We start from the raw sequence: 15,625 nt of genomic DNA, 5'->3' as shown, positions 1-15,625 counted from the left end.
CCAAATGGTTTGTTGAAAAAAGTTTTTCAGGATCTTAATAAAATTTGGTATTCTACGGTTTTTGGGGTCGCTAATTACCAATTTGAAGTCAGTTTTTCAAAATTCAAAATGGCGGACGAGAATTAAAAAATTCATTGGATTCGCTCGAAAATTATTACTCAGGGGGTTTCAGGGTCGCTGATTACGAATTTGGAGTTAGCAAATTTGATCATTTTTAAAAATAAGTTTTAGGAAAGTCCGACATTTTGAATTTAAAAAATTTGACTTTTATTTTTGTATTTACATTCAATCACTCCAAAATACTTTCTGTACCAAGTTTTGCAAAAATCCGTTATGATTTGATAAAGTTATTGAAGGTTTTAATTGTGTAATGCATTTTAATTTTTAACCTGTTTGATTTTTGTATTTATATATGATGCATTATTACATAATAGGTTTATTATCGTATTTTTTTTTGAGTTTTTATATAAGTTTAACAATTGCAATACTTTAAATTTATTTTCCCTAAGATTTTTCTGAAATACAGTGGCGTTTGTATTTACCCCGGTATTTTAGGAAAGTTGCAAAGTATCGAAGTAAATACGAACGCTAAGTTTCCTGCGATTGTAATTTATCAAAAAATTTTGCTACCCCATAAAATTGTTCTATGGAAGTAAAGTAACAACTTCATGCACCAGAATACCGGAAGTATTTTTTTTTTTGAAGAAAAAACTTATGTTATTGTTGAAACTTACTAAAAGCGTTCGGATTTACCCCGGTTGACACTAATCGAAAAGAAGTATTAAAATAATTTAAAAAAATATGTATGTAAATTTAATTTCTAACCAACAAAAATACACAATTTTCACGTCTATGAAGTTGGCGTCGACGCTCAACGTCGAAAATTATTTTTCACGGGACCAAAAATAACAAATGATTTTTAAAAAAGTTTTGGGTTCACGCATAATACCTTAAAAAGTATTTCTTAAGGCATTACATATTGGACCGAAAATCTTTTTAAAAAAAATAATTTGACATTTTTGGTCCTGTGAAAAATAATTTTCGGCGCTGAGCGTCAACCTCAACTTCATGGAGGTAAATTTTGATAATTTTTCTGGATACTGGCATTCGGTATTGAATTAATACTGACCGAATACTGGTTTGCCATTACTGTCTCAATAATACTGGCATGCCGGTATTGGCTTGCAGCATTGGCACAGTACAGAATTTAATCCATATCAGTACTGAACCAATACTGGTAAGCCAACTGTCGGCGTATGACAGAAATTTTTGCTTGGGAATATAAATATATAGTAGAATATATCCTAATATACCTATATACAATATGAATTGAATAGCGCATGTTAATTGAGGAATGAATAAGTAAATGGGATTTGAAGGTGTGAAAAAAAGATGCATATTAAGATGCACTTTTAAATTACTGAAAGATTGTGCATTGGTATTGCTATTCAAGAGGACAATTAATTCCGTGTTGCGGTATTGGCATCGGTACAACCAAGTTCTATGTAAAAGAATCGCTAAATTTATCTGTTGTAACGTAATACGTATAGTAGCAACCCGCAGTCGGTTTCAACGGACCACAGTCACGCTTGATGAGAATCGAGATCAGAATATTGCAAATCCTTGCATGAAATTCCAATTCTTTTTATAAAATTTCTTTCTACATATCTCATATATATATATATATATATGCACTCTCTTTAATCAGATCTAATTTATTGCTGATTTTTATCAAAATTTAGATTACATTTTATTAATTTGCATATACTCTAAATTTGAATTAGTTTCTAATTTTTTGTCATTTATCACTAAAACTTTAGTAAAAAAAAATATTACTAAACCAAATAGATTTTTTTTTAAATTAGTGAAAATTTATAGAATATGTTACTTTTTTAACTCTTTTAGCAATAAAAAAAAATAATATAATTTTTTTTCAAAGCAACTATAGGTAATATTAATATTACATTATTTCATTTATTATTATTATATTATTATTATTATCAAAAAGTTATTATATTACTGTTATTGTTATACATATAAAATAAAAGAAATAAATAGGCAAAAACCAAATCTATTTTGTACAAAGACTATTAAAAATAACATTAAAATATTTATAAAAAATTAGTATAATATTTAAAAATAAATATTGATTAATGAAGTATTCACAATTTAATATTTATATATAAATTCGATAAAGTGCGGCTTCGATAAAAAAAAAAGAATTAATTTTAGACAAACTTCGTCTTTCCAAAAATAATTTTTTTCTGTCTTGTATTAATTACGACTGTGGCGTCAAATTTAATTGAAAGCAGCTGCTGACTAAAAAGATTTTAAAAAAATAATTTTTTTTATTATTTATTATTATTATTATTATTATTATTATTATTATTATTATTATTATTATTATTATTATTATTATTATTATTATAAAATTATATTACTATTAAAAGAAACATTGGGTAATATGAAAAAATATTATCCCACCCTAAAGAATAAATTAAAATCATTTTCACGAAAACACTATTTTTAAAATAAGTCAATTTTTAGAGAAAAATGTAACTTCATGTTAAAAAATTTTTAAATTCAATGTAAATCTATTTTAATTAAATTCAAATAATTAAATTCAATTTTATTGAATTAATTTTAATTAATTTTCTCAATTAAAAAATTTCAATTTAATATAGAATTTGCAGTAAACAATAGAATATTTAATTTTACGAGTCCTTGTCATTCAACAGCTGCGACCTCTACTTCAAAATAACAGCTCATTTATCTAAAAAAGTAGCGCGTCAAATGCGTATTTAACATTTATTCTCAAAATTCGAAAAAAAAATTTCAATATGTAAAAATGAAAAAAAAAATTAGTAAATTAATTTCTCAGATATAAAATTTTGATCTCTAGCTAAAAATATACCTCTACTGAAAAAAAAATCTTTCAAAATTTAGTTTACAATCAATATTCTCAACACTGAATCAACATCTAAAAAAACCCTATTTTAATTTATAGTATAAAGAAATCAATCACGATTCATATTAAATTTAGAATTTTTCATTCTTAATTTTTTTTATATTTTTAATATTTTTAATATTTTAAAAATTTCAAAATTTTCAACAATAATTTCATGTTATTATTATTATTATCATTATTATTAGCTAATTTAATTATTTATTTACTTTATTGTGATATTAATAAAGTTAGTTAAATTTGAATATAAATACTAATTTTTTAATTAACTAATTACATTAATTAGACTATTTTTTATCAATCATCGAATTAAAATTTTTTGTTTGTAAATGTGTTTTCAATTCTTCTTCACTTTCGAAAATAAAAATTAATTAATTTACAAATTATTCAAATAAAAATGAAAAATTACTAAAAATTAATTTAAACGTTACAAAAAAATAGAAAACTTAATGTTTCATAAAATTATTGAAAATTAATTAAAAAAATTTTTTATGATTTTTCATTTATTTATTTAAATGTACGAATAAATTATTAAAAAAATAAGTAAAAAAAAAAATCAAATTCAAAGTTATTTTTTAACTTGGCTAATGTTGGCACCTAGAAAAATGAAAATTATTCAACTTTTACTAATATAACATTTTTTTAAAATAGTGAATGATTTGTATGTAAAGAATAAAATAAAAAAATATTTTGTAATTACAAAAAATAAAGTTTTAATTATAATAAAAAAAAAAATAATAATAATAATAGTAAATAATAACAATAATATTTTTCATTATTTAAAAAATGTTTTTAATAATAATAATGATAATAATAAAATATTTTTCATAATAATAATAATAATAATAATAATAATAATAATAATAATAATATAAACAGACCGTCCGTCTATCAAAGCATTTTTTTACCTCTTCCTTGTATATAAAATAATAATAATAATGAAGAAAATTATTAAATAAAATACTACGTAAATATAAAAACAAATAAAATAAATATTATGTCTCAATTAAAAAAAAGCTTATTTTGTGCTTGTTACAGTTGATTAAAAAAAAAAAAAAAACAAATGAAAACACTCGAGAAGAGTTTAAAAAGCAAAAAATAAAATAAAATAATTTTTTCAATAATAATACATAAGTATTATTTTATAACACAGGTGAATGATACTGCATTTTTGAAACGTCGCAAAAAGCACGCAGTCATTTTTGTTACGAACTTGAATTTCTGATATTCAGAGAGAAAATTTCTCATCGTCAGCGCAACGAAGTGATATAAATAAAAAGCCTCATAAAATAATGTGAAGGTTGCGTTTGATTGCGCGTTTTGTTACTATATAAAAATGAAAAAGCATAAGTAAAAGAGAGTTTACTTATCAAACGACGTCTTCCTCATCGTGGAAGTTGTCTCTGATGACACGAGGGTTGTACTATCTATATTATGTTCTATTCTATGGGGACTTTTATTTATTTTTTTTTCCCCTCTCTTTTTTTTTCGTTAAAAACAGATTTACGTAACTCCGTCAAAATGAATCGTCAAAGTTCAGCAACAAGCTTTTGTACGCGCACTCGACTCACTCGCCACGAGCAAAAACATAAACCTCTTCTTCTTCCCAACCGCGATTTACATCTTGCAAAATATATTCTTACACCTCACATTAGCGTGAGGAGAGATATATAGATAGATAAGTTTGCCCAGCCGGTACTTTGCTGAAAATTGACTCTCGATCATCAAAATATAACCTTCAATGAAAAACAAAAAATATAAAAAAAAAAAAAAAAAAGCCGGTACTATTATAAATATAAAAATATGGTTTGAAAATATATTTTCACATTCGATCATCAGCATTTTATTCTTTTTCCTTCTTGAATTTCTTCTTTAAAAAAATATAAATTGACTCATATTTGTTAAATTTTTTATATTTAGAATAAAATGTAATTTAGGTTAGTTTTTTAATTTTAATTTTCATTTTTTTTTTTTTTTTTTGTTCTAACGCATTAATTATAATTAACTAATTAAAGTATCACTTATATTGTGAACTGTAAATAATTATTGAATTTTTCACAGTTCGATTACAAAAATTATTATTTTTGTTAAAATAATATGATATACATACAAACGTTGCATATGCGAATGAACGTAAAATGTCAACAGTTTCAGTGGAAGTCAAGTTTTTCGAAATAAAAAAAACAAACAAACCAAATAATGATGAAGAACTTCTTTACTTCAGTGTTTCCTTAATTACACGTTTAAGAAAGATGGAAAGAAAAAGAAATTATAAATATTCTATATTTTGCACGTAATTTTTTTTTTTTTTTTTTTCGCAAAACCGATTTTTTCACTTGAAATTTATGATAAATTACAATACCGGATTGAGCTTTGTATTCATATGCCTAAGCGACGCTTACAACTTCTCGACTGCTTGATCCGTTCACGGTAAAAATAGATCACCAGAAAGCGACACCTTATAGAATCGGTCGTCAGTCTTTCATGGGTGGCTTTTAGATCGACCAAGAGAAAAAAAAACAAAAAAAAAAAAAAAAAGCAAATTTTCTTTCTTTCCCCACCTATACAACTTGGTTTCATGTTCCGATTGGACCAGGAAATGAAGATAAATATATTCGAATGAATTTATTTCGAAATTGAACTTCAAACATCTTTCATTGAGAAGAAAAATATATTTGAAAAAAAAAATTAAAAATGTAACGTAATAAAAAAATAGAGAGAGATAGTTTTCAAATTATCGAAATTTTGTGATTTTTTTTAGCAAAAATTTAATTGATAAGAAAATGTAATAAAATTTAAATCAAGAAATTATAAAAAAATATTTTTTAGGCAAAAAATTATAGAACAAAAATATGTTATTTTAGGTTTTCAAAGTAAAATTTCAGAAAAATTAAAAATCTAATAGGTTAATGTTAGCTATATTTTTGTTATCGGATATTTACATTTAAAAAAAAAAAAATTGTAAGAAACTCTCCCGGTAATGATTATTATTTCTTTTTACTTTTCTTGGGTTTATTTTGAAATTTAATTAATATGTGACGGACTTTGAAGAAAGGGACATGAGTAGAAAAATTTTATAGGTTATGTTTTGAAATTTTTAAATGAAAATATATATACAAAAAGAGAATCAACTCTCAATATACAAATCATTGATGTTTAAGTTTTCATTATATCTAAAATATTGAATAAAACTTTATTTTAATTTACATAAATAAAAAGGAACTTTTAATTAAAAAGATGAAACTTTCATAATAAACATAATCTACACTGTAAAAAAAATTTTGTGTCGATTTACACGCCGAATGTAAAATAACTTATTCAACAATGTTAATTTATTATGCTTTGTAAATTTATAACGTTAAACATTTTAATTTTACACTGCTGAACGTTGTGAATTCACACGGTTGTGTAATTTTACAATGTTGGACATTGGAAAGTATGGCCATAATATGTGGCCATACTTTCCAATGTCCAACATTGTAAAATTACACAACCGTGTGAATTCACAACGTTCAGCAGTGTAAAATTAAAATGTTTAACGTTATAAATTAATAAATATAAATTAATGGCCATAATATGTGGCCATACTTTCCAATGTCCAACATTGTAAAATTACACAACCGTGTGAATTCACAACGTTCAGCAGTGTAAAATTAAAATGTTTAACGTTATAAATTTACAAAGCATAATAAATTAACATTGTTGAATAAGTTATTTTACATTCGGCGTGTAAATCGACACAAAATTTTTTTTACAGTGTACCGTGGATGTCCCAGTTACTGTCCACCTAAGACCTAGTTTCCGTCCAGTTTAATTTTCAAAATAACATTTATAAAAAAATTATTTTCTTTTATTTGTTTACTTAAACTAATAAGTCGATTGTGTGACAAAAGGAATAAATTATTGTTAAAAAATAATTTAAATTACTATACGAGATATTTGTAAAATGGACAGAAACTGGGACATGGACAGTAACTGGTACATCCACGGTATATACAAATCATTCGCTTTACATGGTGCTTTTACATAAAAAATCTACGCAAATTTTGATTGGTCGGTTCTAATGGAAAACTAGTTTTTCTACTGGAAGTGACCAATCATGTTGTAGATAAATTTTGTATGCAGAAAAAAAAATTAAAGACGTATAAGGCCTAAGCAGAATAGCTTTGCGAAAGACGTTCGCGAACGAGATGCATGAGATAGAAAAGGATACGAATATATCTCTGTCTTTTTCTAACTCATGTTTGTAAAGTTACAAATAATTTTTTTGGTAAAGTAACAACGTTAGACATAGTAAGAAAATCAGAGGTTAGGAATACAGCGACGTCTGACATTGTAAAGTTGCAATACTTTGAATAGAAACTGACCGTTTTGTATAGCTTTACAATGTTAGTCGTTGTCCATTTTTCGAGTCATGTTGGAGGTTGTAAATTTACAAACGATCGTAAATTGACATAATCGTTTGTAAAAATGCAAACTCATTGTAAATAAGCTAATCTTTAGTAAATAAACAAGAAGACTTGTATGAATACGTGTTTATACAAGAATTTATAAAGCTCTGTTCGAGTCCAGTAAAATTCATGACAAAAAAATAAAGTCATCTTTGTGATTGTGATCATAAGATACTGTGCAGTGAAGATAATTCCCTTTTTTAAATTAATATATATTCGTTGCTTTTTAATTATAATTAAAAATTATACTTTTAATAAAAAATTATTTCTTTAACATTTGAGTTTTATTATTAAGAATATAAAAAAAAAATCTAACCTCTTATTTGAAAATCGCATTCTCATATTTTTCTCTTTGCAATTTTACGAAACTTTGGTAACTCTACAAAACATACCGTTTTTTTACAAACCGTTGGTAACTTAACAACGTCTGACGTGGTCCATTTTTCGAGTCACGTTGGACGTAGTAAAGTTACGACGGCATTTTTCTCAATATACTAATTATTTATGTATAAATTAACAAATTGAGAAAAAGCCATTGAAAAGGGGACATTTTTTTAAATATACTAATTATAAAATTAACACGATAACTTTTTCGTTTTCGAATCATTTTTTTCATATTTCGAAAGTTTTCAGAAATTTTTTTTTTTATTTGTTTCAACCTAAAAAATTTTTTTTTTTAAATCTTAAAACATTCGAGGCTTTTTTTTATGATTTTCAGAAACATTAAAAAATTCCACACCTTTTTCCTAATTTCCAGATTCTGTATTATAAAAATAAATTTTCATTTTTTATTGAATTTTTAATGTCCTAAATTTTCATTATAACTTTATTTTGATTTTAAATATTTTCCATTGAATTAAATTGTCATTTGATAAATTTTTTATTTGTCCGAATTTTTACTATTTTTAAACAAAAAAACACAAAATGTTAAATAAACAATTATTAGTTGACAAGAAATTTTAAAGGTCAAAATAAATATTCCTTTTTGAAAATTGTACAACTATAGATCTTTCAAAATTTAATAAAATTAATTTTAATTTTACAGTTTTATTTGGAGACAAATTTTTAGTTTGAGGTTATGTCAAGAGGTTGAATCGCCTTAAAATAAAAATTTCATCACAAAAAATTCTGTTAAATGAAACTTAGGTCAATTTAAAATTCTTTTTCATTTGCAAATAAAAAAATTCTAAAATTTTATTTTTTTATTATTTTTGTAAATTAATTATCTGTTCATGAAAAATTAATAATTTTTCCTCAATTAATTTTGAAATGAACGTGACATTATTTTACAATTTTCTTCATTTTAAAAATACTGTTAATTCTGTTTAAATCTAATTTTCACTCTATCAATGATTTTATTAATCTCTGTAAAAAGAATGGATTTTTTTGATTTAAATACATTTCAATTTTTTTTTGAATATCACTTTTATTCAATTTCCTTTTTTTTTCTTTCTTAATCCCAATCGTCTATTTTCAAATCTCTAACAATATCCGTATTATCCTTTGGAAGTTCATCATTTTCATTAACATACTTTGCCTTCTTTAATTTCATTGCTTTTTTCTCCTTCATCTTCATCTTCTTCTTTTGCTCTCTCCTTTCATATTCTTCAACAGGCATATCAAGATCACTATTATCTTCATCATCATTATTTGCAATTCTTTTCTTTCCTTTACCTTTTTTAATGCTGGGTAATTTATTATCGGCAATTTCATCATTTTGTGTAAGAAGTTTCAATTTTTGTGTTTCATAAATTTTATACCACGAAGTGTAAAATTTGGCCAATGGTGTCCCTTCATTTTTCAATCTTATCTCCCAATTTTGAATCTCTTTGACATTCTTTAAGTCAAATGTCAATTTACTGCGTTCCTTTTCAATGAATTTTCGATTTTCTTCAATTTTATCCAACAATTGCTTTATTTTTCGCGAATAATTTGCGACGTTACTTTTCTTTAAAAACGCCTTCAACTAAAAAGAAAAGAAATCAGAAATTAAAAAAAAAATAAATTCGAATTTATTTATTTTTTAATGTAATGATTTTTGAAAAATTTGTTTTTTCTCTAATAGAATTTACCGATATGAAAAAGGAAATATTTTTAATTCAATTAGTCTTACCTCGATGACACAAGGAATGTAAGAATCTGGAAAGTAAACTTTATGACTTTCATTGGCAGCATTTTCTAATATGAGTTCGTAAATTGTTTCCAGAATACTGTCTTTAAAAGTATTTTCCTGTTGTTGACTTTTTGAAACTCTCAGCAAGCAAATTAAAGACATTGGTTTCATTGCTGCCACTTTGTGTTTTTTATTGAAAGTATAATTATTCAATATCTAGAAAAAAGAAATTCTTTAAAAAAATGTTTTTCAAAATTTTTTTTTAAAAATAATTTCGAATTTTCTTTTTTTTTTTACCTCTGTCAAAAACGGCAAAACAGGTATAAAAGTTCCCGACTCTTTTGCAATACTAATAAGCATTCTTAAACAATGAAATCGCAATGGATAATATTGAGAAGTTGGAATCATTTTTATTGTCCCAATAATAATCTGTAATTTACAAGAAATATGAATTAAATTTTATTTGCTCGTAAATAATAAAATAAAATAATTATTTGCAATAAAAAAAAGAATTTTTTTATACAATCTATTTATTGATATTTTTTTTTTTTTTTTTTTGATAAATATATCATTATTTTATTTTTTCAAATGAAACAAATTTCACAAAAAATTATTAAAATATGATTAAAATTTAATTTAAAAGAAACTTTAAATAAATTAAAATTTTTTTGAAATATTTTTTTGAATAAATAAATTTATTAAATTTTTTTTTTTGCTTACTTGTACAAGAGGATAGAGAAGTTGCCTCATCATAGATTGCGGTTTGGAAAGTGGAATAAGTTCTGTCCAAAATTTCAATGAATTTATAAATTGCCAATTGTAAACGGCTTGGAAGTTTTCCTATAAAAAATAAAAATATTCCAAATGAAAATTTGTCAAATTTTCAAATTGTATTCCTCTTTTTTTTTCGTCTTACCTTTTTCTTTAAAGTCACAGCATTACGCAAATTAATTGCCAATTGACGAACAAATAGAAAAGCATGATTGTAGGAGAAATTACAATCGAGTAAATAAATTTCTGCCAATGAATGTCTCATGAAATTAATTCCAGGTAAAAGTGACGGAGAAACAAAATTTGCATTTTGAACATATTTAATGTACATTGTCTGAAAAAAAAATAAAGATAAATTTTAAACCTTTTCAAAAAAATTTATTATTTTTTGGAAAATTATTTTAAAAAAATTTTTCTCGAAAAATTATTTACTATTTTGAATAATAATTACCTTAACGAGAATTTCGAGAATTGATTCCTTTTGACTAGTTGCCATTTGTATAATACAAAGAAAAGCAACTACTCGAACTGTTTCTTCTCCAGATGACCAGAATTTGAGTAAAATTTTTAAAAGTGGCTTACGAAGTGAAGAATAACATTGAGTGTAAGGCAACATTTGATGAAGATGTTTCAAAAGTACTGTGATAATGTTCGATGACGATACACATCGTAAAAGCTGTAAAATATAATGATAATATTAATTGAAATTTTTTTTCCTTTTTTATATATATATATATATATATATATAATTCATGAAATAATAAAATATAAATAAAATGACAGAATTTTATATGTAATAATTTATACCTTTAACAAGTCTGTCAGATAAGACTTTAGTGTTCCTTTAACTTTGCCAAACTTTTTTGCTTTATGAGCTTCAAATCGCGTTTGTGTTCCAAGGCCCAAAAATGATTTCAATGCATCAGGTAAATGCATTATACACATTTGTACAACTCCATTGAATACTGAAATTTTTTTGAAGTAAAAGAAAATAATAATATACTCAATTTTTTATAAACACACATTTTTTTTTATTGTTTACTGTTATTTATTTTATTTATATATATATATATATATATATAATAAAACATTTTTTTAACTGCTCATAATTTTCTTTAAATATTTTCTCCAAAAATAGTCGAAGAAGTCGAATTTCTTTATTTTAACAAAATTTAATTATCAAGAAAATTTATTTCAAATATTTCAGAATCGAATTAATTGTAAGACAAATTTTCAAAATTTTATTAACAAATTTTTAACAAAATTCTTAAAAGTTCCATTTTTATAATTTTTTAAAGTCTGATTTAAGAAATTTATTCAAATTAAAAATTTTGTCATAGTTTTTAGTTTTCATGGTAAAAAAAAATTTCAGGCAATACTTAATCAAGTTATACAGATTTTTAAATGAAATTTTTTTTTTTTAAATAGATAATAATTTTGGAAGAGTTAAAGTTAAAATTTTTTAGAAGTAATTGAATTTCAAAAGATTTTGTTAATTTTCAGACAATAATTAAATTTTTGCAGAACTAAAAATAATTTATCAAATAATTTTAGATAACATTTTTTAAAAGTAATTGCAGTTTCTGATAGTTGAATTTTCGAAGAATATTATAAAAATCATTAAAAATAATTGAATTCCAAGAGAGTGATTTAATTGAAATTATTAAATTTTTAAAAATTGTAATTGGAAAATTTTAGAAGCTTTTTAATTGAAATTTTTGAAAACAATTGATTTTCAAAATGTATTGTTTTAAATTTTAGACAATAATATTATAATAAGAGAAATTTTTAGTGATTTGTGTTGGTGAAGAATTTATTAGAAATCACATAAAAAAAAAAAATTGAATTCCAAGTTTTTAATTAAAAAATGCTTTCAGATAATTGAATATTCGAAGACTATTATAAAAATTATTAAAAATAATTGACATTTTTGAAAATAATTAAATTTCAAGTAATTTTGAATTAAAAATTTTTGGTAATTTTATTTGCTAACTTTTTGAAAATTATAAACAATTATATTAAATTTCATAAAAAATTTTAATTGAAAAATAGTTTAATATAATTGAATTTTTGAAGAATTTCATTAAAATTATTAAAAATAATTAATTTAGTGAAGAATTGTAGTTAAAAATTTGTTAAAATCAATTGAAATAAAGAAGATCTGCATTATATCCTTAAAAAAAACGTATTTTGTTTAAAATTTTTTTTAAAAATATAAAAAAAAGTCGAAAAAGTCGCATTTTATTAAAATAAGTCGAAAAAAGTCGGAAAAAGTCGTGTAATCCGAGGCCTGCCTTAATAAAAAAAAAAAAAAAATCAAAATTTCATTATATTTTTTGTCATTAAAAATTTGTTGAATTACCTGCACTTCCATCAACTTTGTATCTCGAAGGTTCTTCATTATTTTCATCTTCTGCTTTTCCCGAAAGTGTTTCAGTAGCTGCGTGAAAAACTGCAACTACAGTTTTTATCGTTTTGGCAGATCTAGTAAAAAAAAAAGATGACAAATCAATTTTAATAGCTATAAAATATTAAAAAAAATATGCTGAAAACATTATTTTTTAAAAAAATATATAATAATTATACTTGTCATTTTTTAGTGCTTCCTGCCATGTTGTGATTAATTTTAATGTAACTTTAATTCGACTACCAGAAGAATTTTCATCGTCTTCATTTTCATAATCACTTTCATCACTGGCAATTTCCAATTTGGATTGTGGAACATGTCTTGAATTATCTTCGTCATCGGATGAATTTCCATCATCATTATTATTATCATCATCGGATACATTAAAATCAAGAAGTTTTGTATCGTTTTGTTTTAAAAATGAATAAAATTCTGGATCAGTGTCTTTTAATTTCATCAAAGATTTCATATGTTCTTCAGCATCCAAATCACTTTCTCCACTTGAATCATTATCCGATTCATCTACAAATAATTTGCCATTTAATTTACTAATTCAATTTTTACTGTAATTTATTATTTATTATCTTATAAATTAATTTAATGGTTAAAAAAAAAGAAAAGTAAATAATATATATTTCGAAAATAAAAAATTGAGATAATATTTTTAAAAATTACCTTCGCGAGTCCTTGGTATGGATTTCATTATGTAGGTTGATTTCTTTTTTAATTAAATTTTTTTTTTTTAATAAATTGCGTTTAGTGTCGATGATTTATTCAAATATATAAGTCTAATTTAAATAGACTAAAAATATATTACCGATTTTATCATGACAATTTTTTCAATAATATCAATAATTTGGTGATTAGCCAAATCTCTGAAAACAAAAATTAAATAATCGAAATTAAAAATTTATGTAAAATAACTGAATAAATAAAGGCAAACATATATATAATTTAAATAAAATTTCTATTTAATAAAATATAGGTACAGAACTAACCTTAAATTTAATGGAATATGTAAATTTTTGACCATTTTTTTTACATTAAAAATCACAAAAAACTAATGTATATTGAATTAATTTTACTTCAAATAGAAACAAATCTATATTTTGAAAGAATTTTATAGTTTACTTACGTATTTAGTTTATTACTCTTTTAATATTTTTGATATTTGTCACCCACGTGCTTATTGTTTTGAGAAATTCCCAACCTAACCTCAAAATATATCACTTTCTGCTTTGCCGACGCATACGAAAAATAAAATTTCTACGCGCCAATTTTAAATGTAATTAATTAATTCTGTGTATATAATTTATAATTTGTAAACAATACATTATAAAAAAATTATAATAATATTAATAATAATATTTCCAATTGAAATTATAAAATTATTTTTTTCCACAATAATGTGCAAATTAATTTTTAAAAAATAGAAAATCTTATTTTTTAGAGGAATAAAATTTTGCTATATAATAGTGAAAAAATAATAATACTTAATATAATAGCCAAATATTTATTAATAAATGAGTACAACTTTTTTAATTATAATTAATTATATATATATATATATAGTAAAATAAAATAATGGTAACCTAAACAATTGCAAAACAAATATTTAATATATTTTAAAATTCTGAAGTCAAATTTTTTATACGACCTATTGATTTTTTAAAAGTTATTAATTAATTAAAATTTTCACTTTTTTAAAAATTCTTCACTTCGGAAAACAATTTAGAAGCTTAATTCCCCGCAAATCGGACAATTATCGCAAAATTTGAAAAATTCTTTTTTTGTTTGGTTGAAAATTTTTATTTTTTTTACTAATTTAAATAACGAATTTAATTTTCCAAGTCTAAATCATCATTTATCTGAAAATTAAGAAAAAAAATAAGAATTTTTGGATTCAAATTACTCAAAAATCGCATATTATTTTTTGTTTCAATTTTTTTAAGAATTTAACTTGTGCCCAATATACTATTAATTAGGAGAAAAAAAATATTTTTTTTATTTTGTTTTTAAAGAAAAATTTCTCATGTTTTGTCGATAAAAAAAATCTTGAAAAACAACATTTCGGAGAAAAAAATTATTTTCAGTTTCAACCATGTTTGAATTTGGTTTTTTTTTCATCAAGCCGTTTACGAGATATGAGTTTTTCAAAAATTTCAAAATTTTAATTTGTTATTTTTTTAATGTTTTAAATTTTAAAGGTTTTTTTTTTTAATAATGTGTTTTTAATTGAATTTTTCAAAAAATTTATGCAAAAAATTATAAAATTAAAATTTACTATATTTTTTGTAATTACAAAAGGTATATAAAAATCTTGTATTTATAAAACTGTTTGTATCCTTCGATTTGTTTAAAAAAAAAATTTTCAAAAAAAAACAACTTCCTTTTATAAAAATTTTAAACCTATACAGTGGGAAAACAATTTTTTAAAAATATTTTCAGAATTTTGTGAAAATTTGAGAACGTTTCATTTTTCAACTTCGGCCACTGAAAACGAATTATTGTTCTCATAAAAAATATATGTTTTCAATTTTTTTCCCCCTCTACAAGAATAAATTTTACATCAAATTCGAACTTTGTCTTCCGCAAGACGTGTTACATTTTAGCAGTATAGGTTTTCAGTTTAATGTTATTTTTATCTTTTGGCTTGTGACGTATATGTCAAAGATATTTATAGCCTTTCATTGGAATCTACTAATATTGTACTACGGTACATAAAAAACAGTATAAATTTTGCAATAATAAATATTAAATAAATATATATATATAATGCCCAAAATTTATATTTAGAAACAAAATCATTTACATAAAAAATAAATATTTGTAAAAATAATTTACATCTCGGCTAAAATTGTATATGATTTTTTTTTTATCAAGTACTCTCTCCCACCATGCTTATATTGTATTGTCGA

At 22.8% G+C, this 15,625-nt stretch overlaps 2 protein-coding genes across 6 annotated transcripts in view; both read right to left on the bottom strand.

The window, feature by feature from the left end:
• Positions 1-5,473, bottom strand: part of LOC127284116 (putative uncharacterized protein DDB_G0282133) — a 62,506-nt gene extending 57,033 nt beyond the window's left edge. For 2 of the 5 annotated variants that reach the window (XM_051309413.1, XM_051309412.1), the window contains exon 1: positions 4,332-4,602. In XM_051309413.1, the coding sequence (XP_051165370.1) occupies positions 4,332-4,354 (23 nt within the window). In that variant the 5' untranslated portion in view covers positions 4,355-4,602. Of the gene's footprint in view, positions 1-4,331; positions 4,603-5,075 lie in introns of those variants that run through there. The other 3 variants (XM_051309417.1, XM_051309414.1, XM_051309416.1) reach the window with 3 other exon arrangements.
• A 3,273-nt stretch (positions 5,474-8,746) lies between these two features.
• LOC127284113 (nucleolar complex protein 2 homolog) lies at positions 8,747-13,924 on the bottom strand. Its single transcript, XM_051309410.1, has 11 exons — positions 13,843-13,924; positions 13,383-13,582; positions 12,887-13,229; positions 12,663-12,784; positions 11,108-11,265; positions 10,752-10,976; positions 10,446-10,634; positions 10,250-10,369; positions 9,827-9,958; positions 9,530-9,745; positions 8,747-9,382 (listed from the first exon to the last, which is right to left on the bottom strand). Exons 2-11 carry the CDS (start codon positions 13,408-13,410, stop codon positions 8,870-8,872), a joined length of 2,046 nt encoding a protein of 681 aa, XP_051165367.1. The 5' UTR covers positions 13,411-13,582; positions 13,843-13,924; the 3' UTR covers positions 8,747-8,869.
• Between the last annotated feature and the right edge of the window lie 1,701 nt (positions 13,925-15,625).

Source organism: Leptopilina boulardi, unplaced genomic scaffold (genome assembly GCF_019393585.1).
Source record: "Leptopilina boulardi isolate dan_hultmark-lab unplaced genomic scaffold, ZJU_Lbou_2.1 LbouV2_318, whole genome shotgun sequence".
NCBI classification, from domain to species: Eukaryota; Metazoa; Arthropoda; class Insecta; order Hymenoptera; family Figitidae; genus Leptopilina; species Leptopilina boulardi.
The sequence above is the reverse complement of the archived record's forward strand: the minus strand, read 5'-3'. Positions and strand labels throughout refer to the sequence as shown.

Excerpts from the sequence above, each read along its gene's own strand:
- LOC127284113 (XM_051309410.1), bottom strand. The coding sequence starts at position 13,410 with ATGAAATCCATACCAAGGACTCGCGAAG. Across the intron at positions 10,977-11,107 it reads ATCTGACAGACTTGTTAAAG|CTTTTACGATGTGTATCGTC; the intron begins GTATAAATTATT and ends TATATTTTACAG. Across the intron at positions 10,370-10,445 it reads CTGTGACTTTAAAGAAAAAG|GAAAACTTCCAAGCCGTTTA; the intron begins GTAAGACGAAAA and ends TATTTTTTATAG.